The sequence below is a fragment of the Anolis carolinensis genome, chromosome 5, assembly GCF_035594765.1.
Source record: "Anolis carolinensis isolate JA03-04 chromosome 5, rAnoCar3.1.pri, whole genome shotgun sequence".
NCBI classification, from domain to species: domain Eukaryota; kingdom Metazoa; phylum Chordata; class Lepidosauria; order Squamata; family Dactyloidae; genus Anolis; species Anolis carolinensis.
The window spans coordinates 56,139,649-56,163,574 of NC_085845.1; the positions used below are offsets into that span (position 1 = coordinate 56,139,649).

The 23,926-nt window shown below is 38.5% G+C and overlaps 2 protein-coding genes across 3 annotated transcripts in view; both read left to right on the forward strand.

Annotated features, from left to right (window-relative positions):
* The window catches only part of klhl2 (kelch like family member 2), a 55,171-nt gene extending 51,216 nt beyond the window's left edge, over nt 1-3,955 (forward strand). For both annotated transcript variants that reach the window (XM_008118126.3, XM_008118127.3), the window contains one exon: nt 2,391-3,955. In XM_008118126.3, the coding sequence (XP_008116333.2) occupies nt 2,391-2,419 (29 nt within the window). In that variant the 3' untranslated portion in view covers nt 2,420-3,955. The remainder of the gene's footprint in view (nt 1-2,390) is intronic.
* A 3,009-nt stretch (nt 3,956-6,964) lies between these two features.
* Nucleotides 6,965-22,314, forward strand: msmo1 (methylsterol monooxygenase 1). Its single transcript, XM_003225650.3, has 6 exons — nt 6,965-7,119; nt 15,170-15,477; nt 17,815-17,963; nt 18,656-18,782; nt 19,541-19,695; nt 21,404-22,314. The coding sequence occupies exons 2-6, from the start codon at nt 15,220-15,222 to the stop codon at nt 21,609-21,611; spliced, it is 897 nt and encodes a 298-aa protein (XP_003225698.2). The 5' UTR covers nt 6,965-7,119; nt 15,170-15,219; the 3' UTR covers nt 21,612-22,314.
* The last annotated feature ends 1,612 nt before the right edge of the window (nt 22,315-23,926 follow it).

The following is a 23,926-nucleotide window of genomic DNA, read 5'->3' on the forward strand; positions in this document are numbered from 1 at the left end:
GTCAGCTCAGTTCCACCCTCTTTCAAGATTTCAACAGGGATCCCATCCACTCCGCTGGCTTTGCTATTTTTTTAATTGGCTGATGGCTTTTCTGACTTCTTCCAAACTAGGCTGTGCTGCAAGATCATCCTTGGTATGTTGTTGCAGGATTTGCTTGAGAACCTTTTTGGCCACGTTGGAGCTGCAGTTAAGGAGGTTATGATAATACTCTTTCCAATGTAGTGCAGTTGTTTTTTATCCTTCAGAAGTTTGGTTCAATCTTATGAATGTGGAAGGTGTATGCCATGATTTGTTGGACCATAGATGACCTTTGTAGATTTAAAGAATCCCTATGCATCATGGACATCTGCAAAGTGCTGGATTTCTTGAGCTTTTTTGTCCACCAGATGTTTTTGAGTTCTCTGGTCCTTCTTTGGACCTCAGCTTTTGCACTAGCATAGATATTTTTCTTAGCAGTACAGCTGCTAAGGTTTTCTTTTTCTTATCAATTAATTGTTGCATCTTGTTATGATTTTTATCAAACCAGTCTTGATGTTTCTTAGTTCGGTATCCAATGATTTCTTCACAGGCTACAATGACAGAGGTCTTCAGTTTATTCCAATGTTCCTCAACATTTTCAGGATGTTCTGTGGGTAGATGATACTTGAGTGTTGTTTGGAGAAGGGTTTGTTTAGAAGGCTCTTGAAGGGCTTGAGTGTTCATTTTATGTCTTATCTTTCTTCCTTGGAGTCTGCATTTGAAGCAATCTTGATGGTCATCATGGATCAAATTAACCTGTGCTTTGACCGAGGGTGCTTCCATGATGTCTTAAACTTGTTTTTCTGGCAGAACAACATGTTGGTGATGACAAGGTTGTGTTCCACAAATTTGGTGAAATGCCATTCGGGTTGCTGTCACCAACCTCATCTTTTCCTATAGTTCCTGGCCACAGGTTGAAATCTTGTCCAACTCTTGCATTAAAATCACCCAGGAGGATAATTTTGTCCTCCTTAGGTGTCTCCGATAGGATGGTGTCCAGCTGACAGTAAACATTTTTCCTTGATATCTTCATCAGCATTTAGTGTTGATGCATAGGCACTAATGATAGTTGCCTGCTAGTTTTTGACAAGATTAATTCAGAGGGTTGAGAGTTGTTTGTTGATGCCAATGGGTGCTTTAGACAGATGCTTCACCAGGTCATTTCTGAAAGCAAAGCTGACTTGGTGTATTCTACGTTCTTGTTTTGGCAGTCCCTTCCAGAAGAAGGTGCAGCCTCTTTTTTCTTCCTTCAGCTGTCCCTCTCCTGCTCTCTGGGTCTCTTGAAGTACTGCTATATCGATGTTAAAGCATCTCAGCTCCCTTGCAATAATAGCAGTCCTGTGTTCAGGGCATTCATTATCTGTGTTATTCAGCACTGTCTGTATGTTCCACATTCCAAAGATCTTTTTTTTTTTTTTACCACAAAGTAGTGACCCCTCTGGACGTGGCAGTTCAGTCAGGGATGAGACAGACAGACTATGCTTAGACCACCTTTTCTAAACCCCTCCCCATATGGGGTGAGCAGAGTGGTTCCTAAATAGGGTGGCTCAGTCATGGATACAGCTGCCAAACTACTCAACTATCTTGAACCTTGAGGTAGAATGACTGAATCCATATCCACCGCTCATGTGCCAGTCTGTGCCTAGGGGCTTCCAGATTTCACAATCCAGCCCACATCGCCACTCACTGATTGCCATGGGACTTTTGTTGGTTTTGTTTTTTCTTGGAAGATGACTGTGCGTGAATTTTTTTATGTGTGGGGATCAGTGCTCAACCAATCAACACACAGTCTTCACAGAATGAGGTTCACATTCAGTGTCACAGTTCACCTGACTATCTGTTCCAGCTTTCTTCTGCCTTCACCACCATTGTAACATCATGTTATCACCCACCTGTTTTGCTGTTGAGGACTTGATTTTGCTTGGTCTGTTTCCTTCCCTGTTGCCTTGCTGTTCAGGGAGAACCCCCTGGGAGCCATTGACTCCGATGGCTTTATCCACAGGTTCACTGGAACACACCAGCCCCCTCACGACAAGGTGACAATCCATCGAGGTGGAATTATTATATAATTTAAGATGGCCTGTTCCCATATTTTGCTGGAATGTAGCAGTATTGTTCAGTTCTCAGGTTGCTATCTTAGCATTTGCCATGTTCAACCATCAGTTCATAGTTGTAGAATGGACTTCAGTCTATTCCTTTTCAGCTTTCTGTAATATGAAGGTATTTCACTGTACCTGATAGGATTGCTATAAAAAACTTGATGTATTTGGTGTACTCTAAGCAATAATGCTTATTAATATTATGAAACGGGTATACTTTCTTAATGAAAGTAAGAGTTCAGGTTTACTCCTATCTCTTCCCTTTTTCTTTAGGTGTCACTGTTATTGATAAACCATTGTGACTGGCAGAAATATTTTCCACTTTGATTATGCACTAGAAGCAAGCTTGAATAAGTGGTGTTGAAGCAATTGAGCATCAAAGCACTTCTCAGCTTGTAGCTGCACATTGAGACATATTGAAAGATGTGATCTGCTACAATTGAGGCTGAACATGAAGATTATTCTAGGTCCAGGACAGTGTATGATCAAGGTATACTCCCAGACTACAAACATGACCCTTTGTAAGGAACATAGTCCCTTCCAAACCAAATTTAATTCCAGCACTTGAGGCACCCTTTCTACTGATCAACAGTACTTCTGTTTTGTTAGGGCTTAATTTTAGCTTGTCAACCCTCAGTCATTATCAGATCCAACCAGTGTTCAAAGATATTGGCTTGCTTGGCGTTTTAGGTGACAAAAAGCAATAGAACCAGGTGTCACTCCTAAGCTCTGAGTAATTTTCCCAGTGATTTAACATAGATAACTAAATAATATGGCATCAGGGGTGAGAGAGGGTTATTACTGCTTCCTTTAAACATGTGGGGACAGCATCCTGTAAAAAACCATTGCCTTACTTTAACCGTGGCAGCAGCCCTTTGACAGATTTAATCAGCCAGGGAGGGTAATAGTTGAAGAAACAGGTAGTAGTCTTCAATGTTCCTGTCCTCATGTTCAAAGTCAACAAGCTGTAAAGAATTCTATGTAATGTGACAAGCAGTTGCCAAGGTTACATCAACCAGACTTGCCTCACTGAGAGTTAAGGTAAACTCTTTTGTCTGCAAAACATAAAGCAAACCACTCACATGAAGCCACGGACAGTTGCAGCACCATCTCAAGACCTCTGTTGAAAAAGACATTGAACTGTTTAGGAAAACATAATTCTATACAGACAGTATGGTGAGACCGAATTTCAGTTTATTACTGAAACCCAACTTAGTATTGTTGAAACTCAAAGCAACACATTGCATTCCGACTTAATACTATGAGCTGGCATGAGACCTTGGTTGCTTTTCTAAATCATCACTGGTTATATTACTATTGTGGGCATATTTAAGTGTGTATAAGTACCTTTATACTTTTTGGGAACTTGATGATACTATTTATAATGGGGATGGTATTCTGAAGTATGTCTATACTATGTTGTAAAACAGAGTGTATATTTTATTTTGATATTGACCAATGCTTTAAAACTAATAAATGCCACAGACAATTTAATGCCAAAATGTTTTTAACTTACGTATTGGTGATCCTTATGTACTAATATCTCCTTTGTTATGTTTTGATGTATCTATCTTAACTCTGTCCTGGGTTTAACTTTTTGGCATGGATTTAAACACAGGTTTATAATGAATGTATGAAGCTCTGTTTTACTTGCATGGCATTGAAAACTCTTCTTGTGTAACTCTAGCTGCTATAAAAGACTATGTACTGTATGTGAACATGTTTGTAAGTACAAAATAAAAATCAATGTAATTCCTGTATGTCTAAAAAATGACCAAAACTATTGTCAGTTTGACCTGTTTTCTTTAATAAAATTTTGCATATTTGTTTTTCCTAAACTTTGAGTCTTCTTATTAATATCTACCATTTGTTCTTAATGATTAACAGTAATAAATAAAATACCTGTTTGGCCAGCTGAATACAGTTAAATGATTTAATTATGTCTATTTTTTAAAATATGGGCTAGAGGAACTAGGTATATTTTGCCAAAAGATTAATGTATCACATGCTGAATTTGGAAGTTCTCAAAGAAAGAGCAATTTATTGTATTATATTAGACAAAAAGTTCTGTTTTTATAGCACAAGGAGTTACTTTAAACATTAAGAAAACAGATGAAGAGCATGCTTCTTGCAAATATTGAAACCTTGCCTGGATATACTTTTAGAAAGTTTAAACAAACATTGATTATGGAATGATAGAGAAATAACTGGGGATCAGTTTAATTGAGCTTGAGACTTCAATTAAGAATTGCTTGGGACATGTTATCCCAAGTTTTATTTCTTTACTTTCACCAAAAAAAAACAGCCATGTGTTTTGAGTTCCTTGTGGATTATAGTTTGATAACTAATTGTCCAACATTGATTCTATTTTGCTACCATATATAATAATCATGCATGACTGGATCCCAGATCATTCTTATTTTTAAACACTTTGTTAAAAGGGCAGCTGTCAGTTTATAACAGTAATGCATTCTATGACATTTAAGCAATGGTTCACCTAGTTGAGAACATAATTTCTCAAGTAAGTGGAGAACAGAATTTCGAATACGGAAATACTTCTGTCTCTGGGCTATATGATTTAAAAAATTAGTTTTCACTACAGGGGTGCTTTGAATGCGATTTCCTTGTTTCTTGACAGGGGGTTGGATGGCCCACAAGGTTGCTTCCAGCTCTATGATTCTACATGTGCCCTGGATTTCATTTGTGAAATGTCAGATAACATGCTACAGTTTATTACTAATTTCCACTTCCTTTGTAAGAATGAGAACTGCTGTGGAACTTGGAACACAGTAAATAAAGAGCAACACTCAGAAAATGGGAATTCCAAACAAACTATCAGGGCCAGCTAACAGCTCCCAACAAACAATTCCCCCAGGCAGGAAGCAGGCAGGCTTTGAAGCTGTGAGACTTTTCAATGCTAATCAAGGTGGCCAATTGCAACATTCACACATGCTTCAAACAGACAAAAGTTCTTTCTCCCACCCTGGACATTCTACAGATAGATAAACCCCACTTGCCTAGTTTCCAGCAGACCTCACAACTTCTGAGGATGCCTGCCATAGATGTGGGCGAGATAATGCTTCTGGAGCATAGCCACACAGCCTGGAAAAATCACAGCAACCCAGAACCTTGTTCATAATTTGGGAACTCCCTGTACTCCTTTCTAGCACAACTCAGTATCATCTCAGTGAGAATCCGTGTAATACTGCAGTTGCAGCATATTGTTGGAACAGGAAGAAGAAATTTGATGAACTCTCAGGAAAGGGCGAACATTACAAAGTAACATGCATGATGGTAGCCAAAGTAACAGTAACCAGGCTAGTCAGCTACTCAAACCCGTGGCTTAAAGTCAATAAAACATCAGCTTTATGGAGACCAGTAGCAATTTGGCTGGGTTTCTAGCATTTCTGCAGCATTGTGACTGCTATCATTTATCACCCACAATGGTCCCACCACTCAAACTGGCCCAGTTTGGGATTAATAGTCTGTGAATGCAATGTTGCCTGCATTGGTGGAATGGCATGGTTTGAGTTGGACAATGAGATGATCAATCCATTGCGATGACAACAGTAGGACTGCTTATTGTAGGCAAGTCTCCTTGGAGCACCCTTCACTGGTGTTTTGTATATGAAAATAAGACTTCATTGTATTGTTGAAAGCTTTCCTGGCCGGAATCACTGGGTTGCTTTGAATTTTCCAGGCTGTCTGGTCATGTTCCAGAAGCATTCTCTCCTGATGTTTCGTCCACATCTATGGCAGGCATCCTCAGAGGTTGTCGGGTCTGTTGGAAACTCGGCAAGTGAGTTTTATAAATATGTGGAATGTCCAAGGTGGGAGAAAGAACTCTTGTCTGCTTGAGGCAAGTATGAATGTTGCAATTGCACATCTTGATTAACATTGGATGGCCTTGCAGCTTCAAAGGCTGGCTGCTCCCTGCCTGGAGGAATCAAACAGACAAGTTCTTTTTCCCACTCTGGACATTCCACAGATATATAAACTTCCCTTGCCTAGTTTCCAACAGACCTCACAACCTCTGCAGATGCCTGCCATAGATGTGGGTGAAAAGCCAGGAGAGAATGCTTCTGGAACATGGCCAGACAGCCTGGAAAACTCACAGCAACCCAGAAGACTTCATTTTCCCAGCAAAAAAAGGGAGACATTTAATGTGCTCACACAAAGCTATCTTTCCTGAGGAGAGAAAAAATAGGTGATGTAAAAAGCTGGCATCCTTACTTACGTGCATCTACACTGTAGAATTAACGCAGTTTGACATCACTTGAACTGCCATGGCTTAATGCTATGGAATCACTGGTCTTGTTATATTATCAAGGCTTTAGCCTTCTTTGCCAAACAATGCTGAAATATAGTTCTCATAATTCCATAGAATTCCATAGAATTAAGCCCTAGCTATCAGTTAAAGTAGTGTCAAACTGCATCAATTCCAACTGAGATTCCCAACCTTTGGGCCTCCAGGTGTTTTGGATTTCAGCTCCCACACTTCCTAACAGCTGGTAAACTGGCTGGGGTTCCTGGGAGTTGAAGTCCAAAACACCTGGAAGCCCAAAGATTGGGAACCACTGGGTAGACGCACTCCTACCACGTGCTTCTCTAAAACCAGACTTCAATCTAATCGGGCGCTCCTAGGCCAGAAAGAAAATACTAGGCCCATGGTTTCCATGGCAACCCTGCCTCTCAGGTAGCTTCCTCTTCTCACGTCTCCTTCTTGCCGTCATTAGGCCGGCGTCGCTTCCCATTGGCTGCCGACCGAAATCTGACTATCCTCACTCCATCCCTTCGTCCAATGGAAGGCGACCGGGGTGAGCTGGGCTCAGTCGGCCGCACGCCTGACGGTGACGAAGCGGTGCGCGAAAGCCAATCGCAGTGGCGGAGGCGTTCCTCTTCAGCCAATGGGGAGAGAGTATTTCAGATGCCCGCCGTGAGGCGGCCTCACTTTTGTTGTTATTGCCGCCAGGTGAGGAAGAGGGAGCCGGAGCTGGCCCAGGTGAGTGAGCCCAGGCCGGGGAGGTGGGAGAGACTGAGGTGAATGTCGAAGGTGCTCTGAGGCCTCCATGGCGTCTTTATCCCAAAAGAGCAGATGAGGAATGCATTTGGCCTGTTGTCATGTTGAATTTATCTGAGGGATGTGCGACTGAATAAAGAAACACGTATGTGGGAGTGTTTGCCTCTTGCTCATTGCTGTTAATTGTTCTTGGTATGCAGTCAGGTTTCCTGTCGATTTTGTGGCAATGCCATTACTCTTAATTATTGTTTTGATACCTCGTCTGTTCTCCATGGTACTGAAGGTATATATAGTCTGCATCTACACCAGGCATGGGCAAGGTTTGGCCCTCCAGGTGTTTTGGACTTCAACTCCCACAATTCCTAACAACCGGTAGACCTGGAGGGCCGAAGTTTGCCCATGCCTGATCTACACTATATAATTAATGCAGTTCGACCTCACTTTCAACTGCCACGGCTGAATGCTATGGAATTCTGGGATTTGTAGTGTGGTGAGGCCTCATAGAAGGCTAAGGATTTACAGTAGAGTCTCACTTATCCAAGCCTCGCTAATCCAAGATTCTGGATTATCCAAGCCATTTTTGTAGTCAACGTTTTCAATATACAGTAGAGTCTCACTTATCCAAGCTAAACGGGCCAGCAGAAGCTTGGATAAGCGAATATCTTGGATAATAAGGATTGATTAAGGAAAAGCCTATTAAACATCAAATGACGCTATGATTTTACAAATTAATCACCAAAACATCATGTTATACAACAAATTTGACAGAAAAAGTAGTTCAATACGCAGTAATGCTATGTTGTAATTACTGTATTTATGAATTTAGCACCAAAATATCACGATATATTTGAAACATTGACTACAAAAATGGCTGGATTATCCAGAGGCTTGGATAAGCGAGGCTTGGATAAGTGAGACTCTACTGTATCGTGATATTTTGGTGCTAAATTCGTAAATACAGTAATTACAGCATAACATTATTGTGTGTTGAACTGCTTTTTCTGTCAAATTTATTGTAGAACATGATGTTTTGGTGCTTAATTTGTAAAATCATAATCTAATTTGATGATTAATAGGCTTTTCTTTAATCCCTCCTTATTATCCAAGATATCTGCTTATCCAAGCTTCTGCCGGCCCGTTTAGCTTGGATAAGTGAGACTCTACTGTACTTTATTTATATCCCGCTTTATCTCCATATGGAAACTCACAGCGGCTCACAATTAAAAACATTACAGTACAATTTAAAATATACAATAAAACAGTATTATCATTATATATTATTATATATTATCAGTAGTAATATAATTAATATATTAGTATTATTATATTACGTTATGTATTACATTTTATTGGTAGTAGTAGCGTATTGTATTACATTACAATGTTATTAATCTATATATATAAAAGAGTGATGGCATCACGGCGACTCACAAAACAACAAAAGTACAGGCCCCGCAACCTCGAAATTTGACAACACAACCCATCATCCATGCCTCCAGGTTGATACAACAAAAAGAAAAGAAAAACAAAGTCCTAATTAGAGGGAGAGCAATAGTTGTTTTTATCCAATTGCTGCCAGTTTAGAGGGCTAATCTCTGCCCACTTCGTCTCCTAGCAACCAACTCCTAGCAAGCCAAGGGACAGCCAGGGTTCAGTTAGGGGACAGGCAGACTTAGGCTATCTAATTTGCACTGGATTATATGGCAGTGTAGACTCAAGGCCCTTCCACACAGCTATATAACCCATTTATAATCTTATATTATCTGCTTTGCACTGGATTATCTTGAGTCCACACTGCCATATAATCCACTTCAGTGTTCATTTTATCCAGCTGTGAAGAAGGGGCCTCATATAATCCAGTTCTAAGCAGATAATATAAGATTATCAATAAACAGTAGACTCTCACTTATCCAACATAAACAGGCCGACAGGATAAGTGAATATGTTGGATAATAAGAAGGGATTCAGGAAAAGCATATTAAACATCAAATTAGGTAATCGTTATACAAATTAAGCACCAAAACATCATATTATACAACAAATTTGACAGAAAAAGTAGTTCCATGCGCAGTAATGCTATGTTGTAATTACAGTAGAGTCTCACTTATCCAACACTCGCTTATCCAATGTTCTGGATTATCCAATGCATTTTTGTAGTCAATGTTTTCAATACATCATGATATTTTGGTGCTAAATTCATAAATACAGTAATTACTACATAGCATTACTGTGTATTGAACTACTTTTTCTGCCAAATTTGTTGTCTAACATGATATTTTGGTGCTTCATTTGTAAAATCATAACCTAATTTGATGTTTAATAGGCTTTTCCTTAATGCCTCTTTATTATCCAACATATTTGCTTATCCAATATTCTGCCAGATCGTTTATGTTGGATAAGTGAGACTCTACTGTACTGTATTTACAAATTTACCACTAAAATATCACAATGCATTTAAAACACTGACTACAAAAACATTGATTATGAAAAGGCAGACTGCGTTGGATAATCCAGAACATTGTATAAGTGAATGTTGGATAAGTGAGATTCTACTTTAATATGAAATAATTACTGGGATAGAATAATGCAGAACAATATAATCTCTAAAACCAGGACAGTAAATAAACAGGGGAATTTCACACAGGAAACAATCAGGGCCAGCTAACACCTTCCAACAAAGTATTCCCATCATCAAAATCTGGAAAATCCTCTGTTTTCTCAGGGCCACAGACACATAACATAACAGAAGCACATAAAATATCGCAAACAACACCACTCTGAAAACAAGGGAATTCCAAACAGGAAAGAATCAGGGCCAGCTAACACCTCCCAACAAAAAAATTCACTCAGGGAGGAAACAGCCAGGCTTTAAAGCTGCAAGGCCATTACATCCTAATCATTTTTCCTAATTGCAGCATTCATACTTGCCTCCAACAAAAAAAACCAATCAGAAATATTGTATATTCACAACTTTTAGGAAATAATATCCCCTGATGGCGCAAGCGTGTTAAAGCGCTGAGCTGCTGAACTTCTGGATCGAAAGGCCGCAGGTTTGAATTGGGGGAGCGGAGAGAGCCCCCACTGTTAGCCCCAGCTTCTGCCAACCCAGAAGTTCAAAAACATGCAAACGTGAGCGCATCAATAGGTACTGCTCCGGCGGGAAGGTAACGCCGCTCCATGCAGCCATCCCACATGACCTTGGAGGAGTCTACGGACAACGCCGGCTCTTCGGCTTAGAAATGGAGATGAGCACCAACCTCTAGAATCATGCATGACTGGGCTTAACATCAGGGAAAAACCTTTACCCTTTACCTTAACTACCACCAATTCCTCAATACTTTATTTCCCATACCACCAGACTTCGCCACAGCAACGCGTGGCCGGGCACAGCTAGTATTATATGTAAGACAATATATTATTAGTATCACACATTATTAGTATTCTATATTATTATATTGTGCTATACTACTATAGGAGCCCCTGGTTAAATCGCTGAGCTGCTGAGCTTGTTGACCAAAAAGTTGGCGGTTTGAATCCAGGGAGAGGAGAGCTCCCGCAATTAGCCCCAGCTTCTGCCAACCTAGCAGTTCAAAAGCATGCAAGTGTGAGTAGATCAATAGGTACCACTTCTGCAGGAAGGTAATGGTGCTCCATGCACTCATGCTAGCCACATGACCTTAGAGGTGTCTACGGACAACGCCGATTCATCAGCTTAGAAATGGAGATGAGCACCAACTCCCAGAGTCGGACATAACTAGACTTACAGTCAGGGGAAACCTTTACTTATACTACTATACTGCAATATTATATATTAATTATTATATTTTATACATTATTAGATTCTACTATATTGTTATACCACCAGTATATTATATTATTAGTATTATATAATATATTGATATATTGTATTATACCATAAGTTGTAGCATATATAATATATAATATTACAACATTATTAATATTATATATAATTTTTTAGTATTATAGTACAGTGCTATTATCTCTGTATATTATTATGTTGTATATATTGAGGGGCTTCCGATTGATGTTGCAGGAGACATGATTGATCTGTGTCTTCCTGGCTGCTCCCTTTTCACTCTGTGGCCTCAGAGCGGCAGTTGGTGTTGGGGAGAGTCCCAACTTGTATAATTACAACCCCCATGATTACATAACACTGATCCATGGCAGTTAAAGTGGTGCCAAATTGCATTATAGCTACAGTGTAGATCAGGCATGGGTAAACTTTGGCCCTCCAGGTTTTGGACTTCAACTCCTACAATTTCTAACAGCCAGTGAGCCAGTTGGGATTTCTGAGAGTTGAAGTCCAAAACACCTGGAGGGTCAAAGTTTGCCCATGCCTAGTGTAGATGCACCCATGTCCATCCAGTTTTTCCCATAAAATTATGTGAAGCAGGTTAAATTGAGTATTTGTGAATGTCTTTTGTATCTCTAGTCCTATTCAGGCATTTTTAACATACCATAATATGCTGTCTGTAGTTTGAATGTTTATTAGTGGGTAAATCTCACTGATCTTGATGTCGTTAGTAAGCCTGATGGAGATTGTACTTGCAAAGGCATCATACATAGAATTAGGCCAAGATCCTATACAGTTTTAGGATAGAATAAATTTAGGCTAGTATTGTTAGGTTTGCTTTCATAGAATCCAAGAGTTGGAAGAGACTACAAGGGCCATCTATTCCAACTCCTTTCTGCCATGCAGAAACACACAAACAAAACACACCTGACAGATTTATTTATTATTATTATTATTATTTATTTATTTACAGCATTTATATTCTGCCCTTATCATCCCAAAGGGGACTCAGGGCGGATCACAATACACATATAGGCAAACATTCAGTACCTTTTAACATAGAACAAAGACAGACAAACATAGGCTCCGAGCAGGCCTCGAACTCATGACCTCCTGGTCAGAGTGATTCATTGCAGCTGCTCTCCAGCCTGCGCCACAGCCCGAGCCCAACATCCAGACTGCTTAAAAAACTCCAGGGAAGAAAACTCCATCACACTCCCAGGCAGCATATTTCACAACTTCAAACAGCTACACAATAAGTGTGCCAGAGTGCACGTATTCAAATTTCCACCCACACAGTCAAAAGTGAGATAGGGCGGTGTTTGTGCACTGGCAAAAGGCACCAAGTTTATAAAACCTTGGAGAAAGCACAACCATTGTCCTTTTATACTAGCACAACAGGATTCCGGTCTTAATGCTTAGTGGATGCCATAATTTATTGGTGTAAAGAAATGTATGGTATGTCCAATTTTTCAGGTTTGCAGTATGCAAGATGGCTCACATAACACATGTTGTCTCCACTGCCACAACTTCCTCTTACATTTTAGCAGCACTATAATGCAAAAAAGGGAAAATTATAATTGTGTGTTCATTTAAATTCTCACTATTTTTCACAGTAGTAACAATAAAATGCATACCTTTTGGTAATTGCTCATATTCTGGGGGATTCTATGTCTGAAAGTTTCTCTTTTCAACAGTAATCAACAGGGAATGAAAGTTTCTTTTGTATTTGTTTGATCCCCCATGTTTATGTTCATGTATATTGTTCTGAAAATGGCTATGCTATTGTTGTGTACCTTCAGGTTTTTTCTAACTTATAGTTACCCTAAGGGTGCATCTATACTAAAGAATTCATGCAGTTTGGGGCTTTTGTGGGGAAGGATTTGTTGTTCCAATAACACTAGCTAAAATCAAGCATAATTACTGTATTTCATTGTTGTCACTGGATACTTGTCAATGTGCTTTCAAGTCAATCAACTGACAACTGTAAGAAAATGTTAATCTATTTGTTTAGAGCAGGGGTCCTCAAACTTTTAAAGCAAAGGGCCGGTCTACAATCCTTCAGACTGTTGAGGGGCCGAATTATCATTTGAAAAAGAAATACGAACAAATCCCTATGCACACTGCACATGTCTTATTTGTAGTGCAAAACAACAACAACAACAACAACGAAAGAACAATACAATATTTTAAAATGAAAACAATCTTAACCAACATAAACCTATCAGGATTTCAATGGAAAGTGTGGGCCTGCTGCTGGCCAATAAGATAGTCAAGTTAATTAGGATTGTTGTTGTTGTTGTTGTGTGCCTTCAAGTCATTTCAGAATTTGGGTGAGCCTAAGTATAAAATTAATTATTTATTTACTTACTACATTTATTTACTACATATATATCCCACCCTTCTTACCCCGAAGGGGACTCAGAGCAGCTGTATGTACATACAATATATTATATTATTAGCATAGCACAATATTAGCATTATACATTACTATATTGAACTATACCATTATACTGTAATACTATATGTAATATATAACATATAATTAATATTATTATATGGCATTATTATTAGTATCATAATGTATAACATTATAATATTTTTATCAATATTATATGTATATACAATATATTATATTATTAAAACTGATATCATAGAATCATAGAATAGTAGAGTTGGAAGAGACCTCATGGGCCATCCAGTCCAACCCCCTGCTAAGAAGAAGGAAATCGCATTCAAAGCACCCCCGACAGATGGCCATCCAGCCTCTGCTTAAAAGCCTCCAAAGAAGGAGCCTCCACCACGGCCCCGGGGAGAGAGTTCCACTGTCGAACAGCTCTCACAGTGAGGAAGTTCTTCCTGATGTTCAGGTGGAATCTCCTTTCCTGTAGTTTGAAGCCATTGTTCCATGTCCTAGTCTGCAGGGCAGCAGAAAACAAGCTTGCTCCCTCCTCCCTATGACTTCCCCTCACATATTTATACATAGCTATCATGTCTCCTCTCAGCCTTCTCTTCTGCAGGCTAAACATGCCCAGCTCTTTAAGCCGCTCCTCATAGGGCTTGTTCTCCAGACCCTTAATCATTTTAGTCGCCCTCCTTTGGACGCTTTCCAGCTTGTCAACATCTCCCTTCAACTGTGGTGCCCAAAATTGGACACAATATTCCAGGTGTGGTCTGACCAAGGCAGAATAGAGGGGGAGCAGGACTTCCCTGGATCTAGACGCTATTCCCCTATTGATGCAGGCCAGAATCCCATTGGCTTTTTTAGCAGCCACATCACATTGCTGGCTCATGTTTAACTTGTTGTCCACAAGGACTCCAAGGTCTTTTTCGCACACACTGCTGTCAAGCCAGGCGTCCCCCATTCTGTATCTTTGATTTCCATTTTTTCTGCCGAAGTGAAGTATCTTGCATTTGTCCCTGTTGAACTTCATTTTGTTAGTTTCGGCCCATCTCTCTAGTCTGTCAAGATCGTTTTGAATTCTGCTCCTGTCTTCTGGAGTGTTAGCTATCCCTCCCAGTTTTGTGTCGTCTGCAAACTTGATGATCGTGCCTTCTAACCCTTCGTCTAAGTAGTTAATAAAGATGTTGAACAGAACCGGGCCCAGGACAGAGCCCTGCGGCACTCCACTTGTCACTTCTTTCCATGATGAAGACGACGCATTGGTGAGCACCCTTTGGGTTCGTTTGCTTAGCCAATTACAGATCCACCTAACCGTAGTTTTGTCTAGCCCACATTTTACTAGTTTGTTTGCCAGAAGGTCGTGGGGGACTTTGTCGAAGGCCTTACTGAAATCCAGGTACGCTACATCCACAGCATTCCCTGTATCGACCCAACTCGTAACTCTATAAAATATATTATATAAAAATATTATATATAAAAATATATTATAAAACTGAGGGTGGGGGCCAGGTAAAGGACCTTGGAGGGCCACATCCGGCCCCCGGGCCTTAGTTTGGGGACCCCTGGTTTAGAGCATCCATTTATCTTTCATTATATAATTAAGAAATAGTAAGACTTTTCCATTTCGTTCCAAGTATACTCGATTTTGTAGCTGTGCCTGCTTTTTTCAAGCTGAGCATGAGCTTACTCCACATTTATTTTTCTACTACATATTACCTGAAGCATTGCTGTATAGGGTGAAAGTTGCACATTGTATTGTTGATCAATCTCTTTTTATGTCTTACTGAATGTTAATAATTTCTATCATTTTGCAGATTTCTTGAAATCCTGTGGCAAAGCTGCTATTGTGATGTACTAAAACTGAATGATGGCAACTAACGAGAGTGTTGGCATATTGAATTCTGCCTATTTGGCTGTAGAATATATAGACTCGTTCCTGCCTGAGAATCCACTGCAACAGCCATTTAAAAATGCTTGGGTCTCTATGCTGAATAACTACACTAAATTCCAGATTGCAACATGGGGATCACTTCTTATTCATGAACTTTCCTATTTTTTAATATGTTTGCCTGGATTTGTTTTTCAATTCATACCTTTTATGCAAAAGTACAAAATACAGCAGGTAAGATGGAATTTGGTCTTTTAAGACTTCCCAGACCTAAATACGTATCTGACTGTAGTTAGTGGGTGTTGACCTCCATAGTCTTTGAGTGAGAATCATGAGACCCGCTAGATATTGTTGAACCACATATGCCAGCATTGACAAGGGTTGTTGGAAACTATAGTCCAATAATATCTGGAGAGTTGCATGAAAGCCACCCCTGCTGTAGTTTATGAATTCTGCTCTCTTCGATTATCTAGCATAATAAGTTGCCTACTGAGAAAGACAGAGGAGCACAATTGAATGCTTTACTCTGCTGTTATGGAGATTTCTAAAAACAAAATCATCTGACTGAATGATATTCTTGTTGCTTATATTTTCATCAATCTTGGCTGACTTTATTACAGATTATTTGGGCTGGGATTTATATTTGGATATTGCAGATTTGGCTGAGTGTTTAGTACTGAAAGATGTGTATTTCTGATCCCCTGCCTTGGAAACATTCATTTAAATCACAACAGGCCACTTCAAATCGGACAACGGCCATTTTTCCGTCTATGCACACTTTGCTTATCTCTGATTTAAATGAGCACCAACAGTTTCTGTTTTTGCCTTTTCTAACTGTTCTCAGTTAGGTAGAAGTTCTGAATGTCTTTGCCCAGTATTAATTTTGTGCTAGCTGTTCTGTTGTCTGTCTACCAAGTTCCACACCAGGGCCAGAAATAATGTTTAAAAGCTTATATTTTAGTTCTAAAGCTGTCACCAACCCCCTTAGAACAAAATGGCATTTATTCCTGGGTTAGCATTCAAAAGCATTGTGCTGATTTGGAAATTAATGAAGGGGATCACATGGGAGAGTCACCTGTTTATTTTGACTGGATAACTGCAAATTTTAGAGTAATTAAATCAAGAATTCATAGAATCATAAAATAATAGAGTTTGAAGAGATCACATGGGCCTAGTTCAACCCCCTACCATGCAGGAAAAGCACAAGCAAAGTACCCCTGACAGATGGCCATCCAGCCTCTGTTTAAAAGCTTCCAAGGAAGGAGTTTTCACCACATTTAAAGTTCCACTGCTGAACACCTCATGCAGCATTGGTTCTCACCCTGGGGTCCCCAGATGTTTTTGGCCTACAACTCCAAGAAATTCCAGTCAGTTTACCAGCTGTTAGGATTTCTGGAAGTTGAAGGGCAAAAACATCTGGGGACCCCAGGTTGACAACCACTGTCTTACAGTCAGAAAGTTCTTCCTAAAGTTCAGATGGAATCTCCTTTCCTGTAATTCGAATCCATTGCTTTGAGTCCTAGTTTCCAAGGTAGCAGAAAACAAGCCTGCTCCCTCTTCCTTATGACATTCTTTCACATATTTATACATGGCTATCATGTCTCCTCTCAACCTTCTCTTCTGCAGCTAAACATGCCCAGCTCTTTAAGATTCTTAAGTTATAGATGTGTATAAGCCAAAAGTACTATTGGTAGTTTTTAGCCATACTGTGTTCATAAAATTCATTCAAGGCAATTCATGCAATAACTGTACAGTATGTATTAAGACCATGCTTTGATTATTATAGGATCACAAATGGCTAATTGTCCAAGCAAAAGGAATGTCTCATAATTTTTCTCCCTGATCTTTCTCCCTGGGTCATAACAATATGACAGTATCTACTAAAAGAGGTCTTCATTTCAAGGGATTAAATAATCTTCTGGAATTCTGCATGGTCTAGAATACAGTAGCTTGTTTTTTATTAGAACTGTGTGTGCCTGATTGCTCGAGAATCTGCTTATGTAACCCTATTGAAACAACATGCTGTAGACTCTAAAGGCTTAAATAATTTACACTGAGTGCTGTCATACCTTCCTCTTCATTTGTAACTTTGTTTGTATGTCTGGGCTGTCTTAAATGGTCTTACCACATCACCAGAAACATATTAATATAGATTCACAAATCTATGTATCACAATCCCCAACCCCAAGCTAAAAATGATAAAGTAAAAATATAGTTTAGTATGCTAATATGCTGACACTTACACTGAGATTCATACCGAAAATTAACTAAGGCAATGAATATACCTTTCACCATACCACTTGAATTTCACTAACCAATAGTTTTGTTTACTTTCTCAGGCAAATCTGCATTGTTGGAAAATATTAGGTGAAAGTGATCCAAATAATAAAACTTGCATATCTCACTCTTCAACACTTTCAAAACCTTGAGCCACATAACTTGCAGGGGCTGATGGGAGTTGTTAGGAAAATGTAATTTAAACTAAAGCTGTATCTTACCCTTTCACATCTTGACATACTATATTTTTACATATAAAATACAGATAATTTAAATACGTTTTGTTGCTTACAGGATAAACCAGAAACATGGGAAAGACAGTGGAAATGTTTCAAAACACTTATGTTCAATCACTTTTTCATTCAGCTGCCTCTGATATGTGGCACCTATTATTTCACAGAATATTTCAATATTCCCTATGACTGGGAATCAATGCCAAAATGGTAAGTACATGAGTTTAGATTCTGCATTCTCTGTTCCATAGCTTCAAGATGAACTTTTGGGGGGGGCCTTATCATGTTCTTGTCATTACAAGCTGCAAAGTTGACTTGTTTCTGGTAACCACACAAGGGCTAGCAGTGGGAGTTTTGATCAGATCAAACTAGCAAATAGGATTCTGCTTTTCTTACTATAAAAGTTTCTGATGCATTTCAAACAAGAAAAAGAAGTAACACACCACAGCAGCAACTTTAGTATATTTTATTATGTATATTAAGCTTTTTAAAAGTCACGTCACAGATTGCAACCTAGCTACTTTATTTATTTAAAAATGATATGAGAATTAGCATGGTATAATGGTTTGTGTGTTGGACTAGGAAGCTAGAAACCAAGAATTTAATATCTGGTTGGCCATGAAAATTCATTGTGTGGTACACACTCACAGCAATATTTTTTCAGTCTTTATTAACTTAATATATATATATATTTAAAAATACATTCAAAGTTCTGTAGTATATCTCAAACATGCAAAGTTTCTCATTCTTGCAGATGCCTTTGCAAATTAATGGTACTTCATAATGGCAGCGTATTACAATTTTATTACTAGAAACAGAATTAGAAAGGGGGAAATGTATTGTGGAAGGAGGAATTACAAACTCTTGCACCTCAAGAAATAATGCATTTTGTTCACTCAAAGGTATGTGCTGCTTGCCCAGTGTTTTGGATGTGCCGTGATCGAAGATACCTGGCATTATTTTTTGCACAGACTTCTGCATCACAAGAGGATATACAAATACATCCACAAAGTGCATCATGAGTTTATTGTATGTATTGTCTTAAATTCATAGATTGTACTGTTAATGTTTAGTGTTATGGATATACTAGGCATGTGGTCTCATTTTGGGGAATAGAGAGCTTTGTCAGTCTTTGTCAGCTTTTCAAAGTGGCGTGGCTGCCCGGATTTAGAAATTGCAGTGCTACATCTTTACCAAAGGTAGAAACTAAATACAAAAAAGTTCAATATCTTATGTGTCATTTCTGCACAGGAGCATATCAGTCATAGCTAGAAAATCAGTCATAGCTAGAAAAAACCGAGAGAGAAAACCTTTCCTATTATTAACTTTAAAATGATCTCTGATTCTGATTATCCATCTTAAGCAAAAGAAGTTGCCCTACAGGAGGTCAGAATATTTGTCCACCTACTGTTTCAAATTCACTGCAGAGTTTATAAAATAGGGATTCAATCAACCTCTTTTCCTTAAACATAAAACTCTTTAAATATATCATGTATGCATGAATTGTCTCTGTTCTCATTATTTTCCAGGGATTTCTTATTTTGTTTTCTATAACTGGAAGTAATCATTGCTATATATTGCCAGTTGATTTTATACTATTCCAAGAGTTGAATGATGAACATTCTCAAATCCTGGCTCAGGTTCTTTACAGGAAAGACAAGGCTGAGTAAATCGAGTTTAATTCCATCTCTAATTGTGAAAGAACTCTGCTAGAACAGCTGGGTCACACATGGTTATGTGTGATACAGTGCCTAGTGAATATCAATTCTTTCCCTCTTTCTCTTTAGGCTCCATTTGGAATGCAAGCTGAATATGCCCATCCTCTAGAAACCCTTATTCTTGGGGCTGGATTTTTCATTGGAATAATGGTCTTTTGTAACCATGTGGTGCTTTTGTGGGCATGGGTAATTTGCCGCTTGATGGAGACCATTGATGTCCACAGGTAAATCTCATTTTGTTCTTCAGTAATATGCTTTTGTTACACAGGCATCAAGTATTATCTATCAAGATCTACATCATAAGTTTCAAAAGTTAACTTATGCTTAAGAAGGTCCCTTAAATACTTCCTTTACATTTGTAAAAGTGTGAATTTAGACTGGGACTACCATTTCTATTTAGTAGTAAGTTTTATAGCATTTAATGATGCTTACATATGATTAAGAGGTTTGTGTATGTGTGTGTCTAAGTTGTCTGTCAGCTTATGACAACCCCATGGATTCCATGGGGTTTTCTTTGGCAATAAATACTTAGAGGTGCTTTTGCCAGTTCCCTTCTTTGAAATAGTTCTTTAAAATATCATTCAGTTCTGTCTTTTAGAGATTTTGTAAAATAAACACAATCCAAATAGTCTGAGAATTGTACATGCTTACACTTTTATTTCTCTTTTGGCTTTATAAAGGCACTGAATACCTCTCCCAAATAAAATGGCAAGGGCGTGAAAGTATTTAATTATGACTGACAAATCTGACAACCTGAGCATTTACCACACCTATCTGTGCAGTGAATAAACATTTTTGAAGACCTTCTTTAACCATATTTCCCAAATGTCAATTTTGATACACTTGGTTCCCAGGCCAACTAAAGCTCATGGGCTGTTACTATGAAATGGTGTTACTAGTGCACCTAAACAATGGTTTGTTGATCACATGAAGGTGTTTAGTGGGATGCAGCAATAAAACTTAAGGCAAAGGGAAAGTTAGTTTAAGTTCCTTCAGATGATCAAAGCAGTCCTGCTCCTAACTTGAGATATCATAATGAAGTAGATAGTACCCCAGCAGACCAGTTGTCTGGGCTGGGTTATATCCAGTTCATGTGTTCAGGATAAGTTCAAAGAATCTGATTTTCCCCTGATATTTCCCATTTGTTCCGAAGAATGCTGACACTTCCCTAGGCAAATGGAGGGTGTGAGGAAGGAGAATTCGCCTCTCACTAACAAAAGGAAGTTTCCTAGGCATTCTAAGATAAAGATCCTATATATCCCTACAGTATAAACTGGTTTTGCAGATCGTTCCTGAGAAATTGCAGCTTCCGAAAGCCACATCATCACCATCATTATTATCTTTATTATTATTTTCATTATTAATGTTTTATGCCTACTTGAATAACTAATAATTGCCCAGTAGATATGTTATGCATCTAATAAAACTATAAAACCTGTGTGTAGGGTGAATGTGAGAGCTAACTGTCAGTCCTTGCCGAATGTAGGCCCCTATATTATTTAAAAACCCTAAATATATTTTAATAGTTGCCTAATTTCAAAGTTATGAAACTCACAAAGAATTAGGGCATAGTCCATTAAGTTCCTTCAAGTCATTCCTTCACTTCTGCAGTGAATTTCCTCTAAAGTATTCACACGATTATCTTTGGGCAACTCTCCCTCCCTGATGGGCATTATTTTTGAAGTCTCAACTTCAGAAGTGTATTATTTAAACTTCTGCATAATTTTTTAGCTTCCAAAAATTATTTGATACAGAATCAAATTTCTCAGGTTGCAGTCCCATATTCACACATTTAGGACTACACTGAAGTCAGTGGGATTTGTTTTTGAGGAGATGTGTCTAATGTCGAATGTTATTTTAGCTCTAGTCAAAAGAAATGTAAGATGTGTCTTTGTATCTGTACTGAAAAATGTTTCATTTCTGTCTCTGTAGTGGCTACGATATTCCTCTGAATCCTATGCATTTGATACCATTCTATGCTGGGGCTCGCTTTCATGATTTCCACCATATGAATTTCATTGGCAACTATTCTTCAACCTTCACATGGTGGGATAAACTCTTCGGTACAGACTCTCAGTACAATTCTTATGCAGAAAAAGTGAAGAAACAGGAGCATGTGTTGGAAAAGAAGACGAAATAAATGTTTCACTAGAAACAGAAGAGGGAGCATCAAACAGATGCAAATGGCTGCCTTATACTTTTGGTGAAATCTGGAAGACCTAACATATGTCACAGGTTAAAGCAGAAGGCTGCTTTTAACAGAAGACTAAGAGCAAGCTGCTGAACCTTGGCTCTGTAGTCGGCAAAACCATAAATAGCTGCATCTTCTTAATAGAAATACATTTTCTATTTTATATATAAGTAAAATAATATAAATAAAATAAATGAAAATAAAACAAATCTGATACATTTGAAAGTTTGTAAGAGACAGTATTGATTGTAATGGAACAGACTTGGTATAAATCTTTTGGATATAGATGCTCTAAAATTTGTAACTGGCTTTGCCAGTTTTCTGAACCATGAATATCTGCACAAAGCTTTCCTGGGAACAATACCACTGGAAGAACAGCTTTGGAGGAAAAAGTACACAGCTCAATTTAAAAGCGTTTCCAGTAAAAGTATTTTAAATTTGAAAGAATAAACATTTTTTTCCATGATCTACAGGAGGCTTTTTACTCTATTTTACTGATTCTGCTTTGTTATTATACTTAGCACTATACGTATCTGTTTGCAAACTACTGAATTGTTGCTATATTTTGCACTTGTGGTTGGCAAAGAAATGTAGAGATGATCAACTTTTTCATGTTTACCACGCAACAAATAAAACTTACATTGGGATGCAACTTCTTTTTCCCTTTTCTTATAACTATCAGAAAATAAAGATAGCATTTTGTGATTAATATTTTCAAATACAGTGACTGTAGTAGCTCTGTTTATACATGGATTCATAAAGATGTTTATGGATTATTTCATAGTTGCTCAAGCAAGCACGGATTGGGAAAGCTTGTTCAGTCCAATTGGTTTTATTCTGGTGAATAAACTAAGTCGTGTTAGTTATGGAGGAACCAAGCATGGTCACGAATACTGGACAGTGGGAAGTATATATAATAGTCACTGTAAATTCCATGCCCTTTCTCAATCCAAATGATCATGAAAGTGGTGTGATTTTGCATTAATTCAATAGTCCTTGGCCTTCTTTGGGTAATTTATATATACAGGCAGCCCTCGAGTTACTAACATCCATCTTACAAATGACTCATAGTTAATAACGGGATTGAGACAACAGGAACTGAGAAATCTACCCCTCAGAAGGGAAATTCACTCCTGAAAGTTATAAATGGGGAAAAGGTGTCTCTACTGAGACTTTTTCACCAATCCTTGTTTCCACAAGAATCCAATTCTCACGAGGACATAGAGTGAGGTGAAACCTGAACAGGGAGGGACACAGACAGCATAGGGAAGGGTGTTAACCTTTCCCTATGCTATCCAAAGCTAAGTAATACATACTTGGCTGGAGATGCACTTTAAAAATGTACCTCTTCCAACTTAGATTAAATTTATCTTTAAGAACAAACCTACAGAACCTATCTTGTTGGTACCTTGGGGACTGCCAGTATATATTAACTGGCATGATAAACAGGAAGGACTTACAGAGCAGCTCTTCTGGCACACCTCAAGATTATGTAGATTTCAAATCTTATCATATTAAGTTTTAAAGGTTGGGTTTAAAAAGATGCAATGAAAGCAACAATATAACTGCTTGTTTTTCCAACCCTCACTGCCACATAATAGGCATAATTACGTGTTACAACATCTGCTCAGTCAGCCACACTGGTCTTACGCCATTTCCGTTCCAGCTGTCACCTAACTTGTTTTATTGCTCACAACTTTGCCTAGATTGTGCAAGGTGAACAAGAAACGTATGCCTTCTGCTTAGTGGACAAGATTTACACTGTAATGCTGAAATACAGCAATGATTTGGGGTCGAGAATTACAAATATTTTGAATGCCTGAGTATACCAAACATTTCACTGTACCAGTGGTTCTCAAACTGCTCCACAGAGCCTTTAGGGCTCTGCAAAGCACAGTCAGGGCGCAACATCTCCACTCATTTCAAAGCAATAACTGATTTTAAATTATCAGTTATAGAACACATGATTTCCACGGAGGGCCAAATTTTTCTGCCAATAAAATCCAGTTTTTACCCTCCCCCCCCCCCCCCAATCCATTCTCATGAAACCACTGTCTGCAAATAAATAAGGTAAAATATCTTATTCATTACACTGCAAGAATAGCTAGTGTTTACAAGCAAATTTACTTAAGTCTCACTGAGGAAGGATTATCTATCTTCATCTCTGGATATAGTTAACGAATGAACAAATTAAACCTTGATGGAGGAAATGGTAATTAATTAGCATTTTGGAACTAGTTGCACTGAACTAATTATTTCCAAGC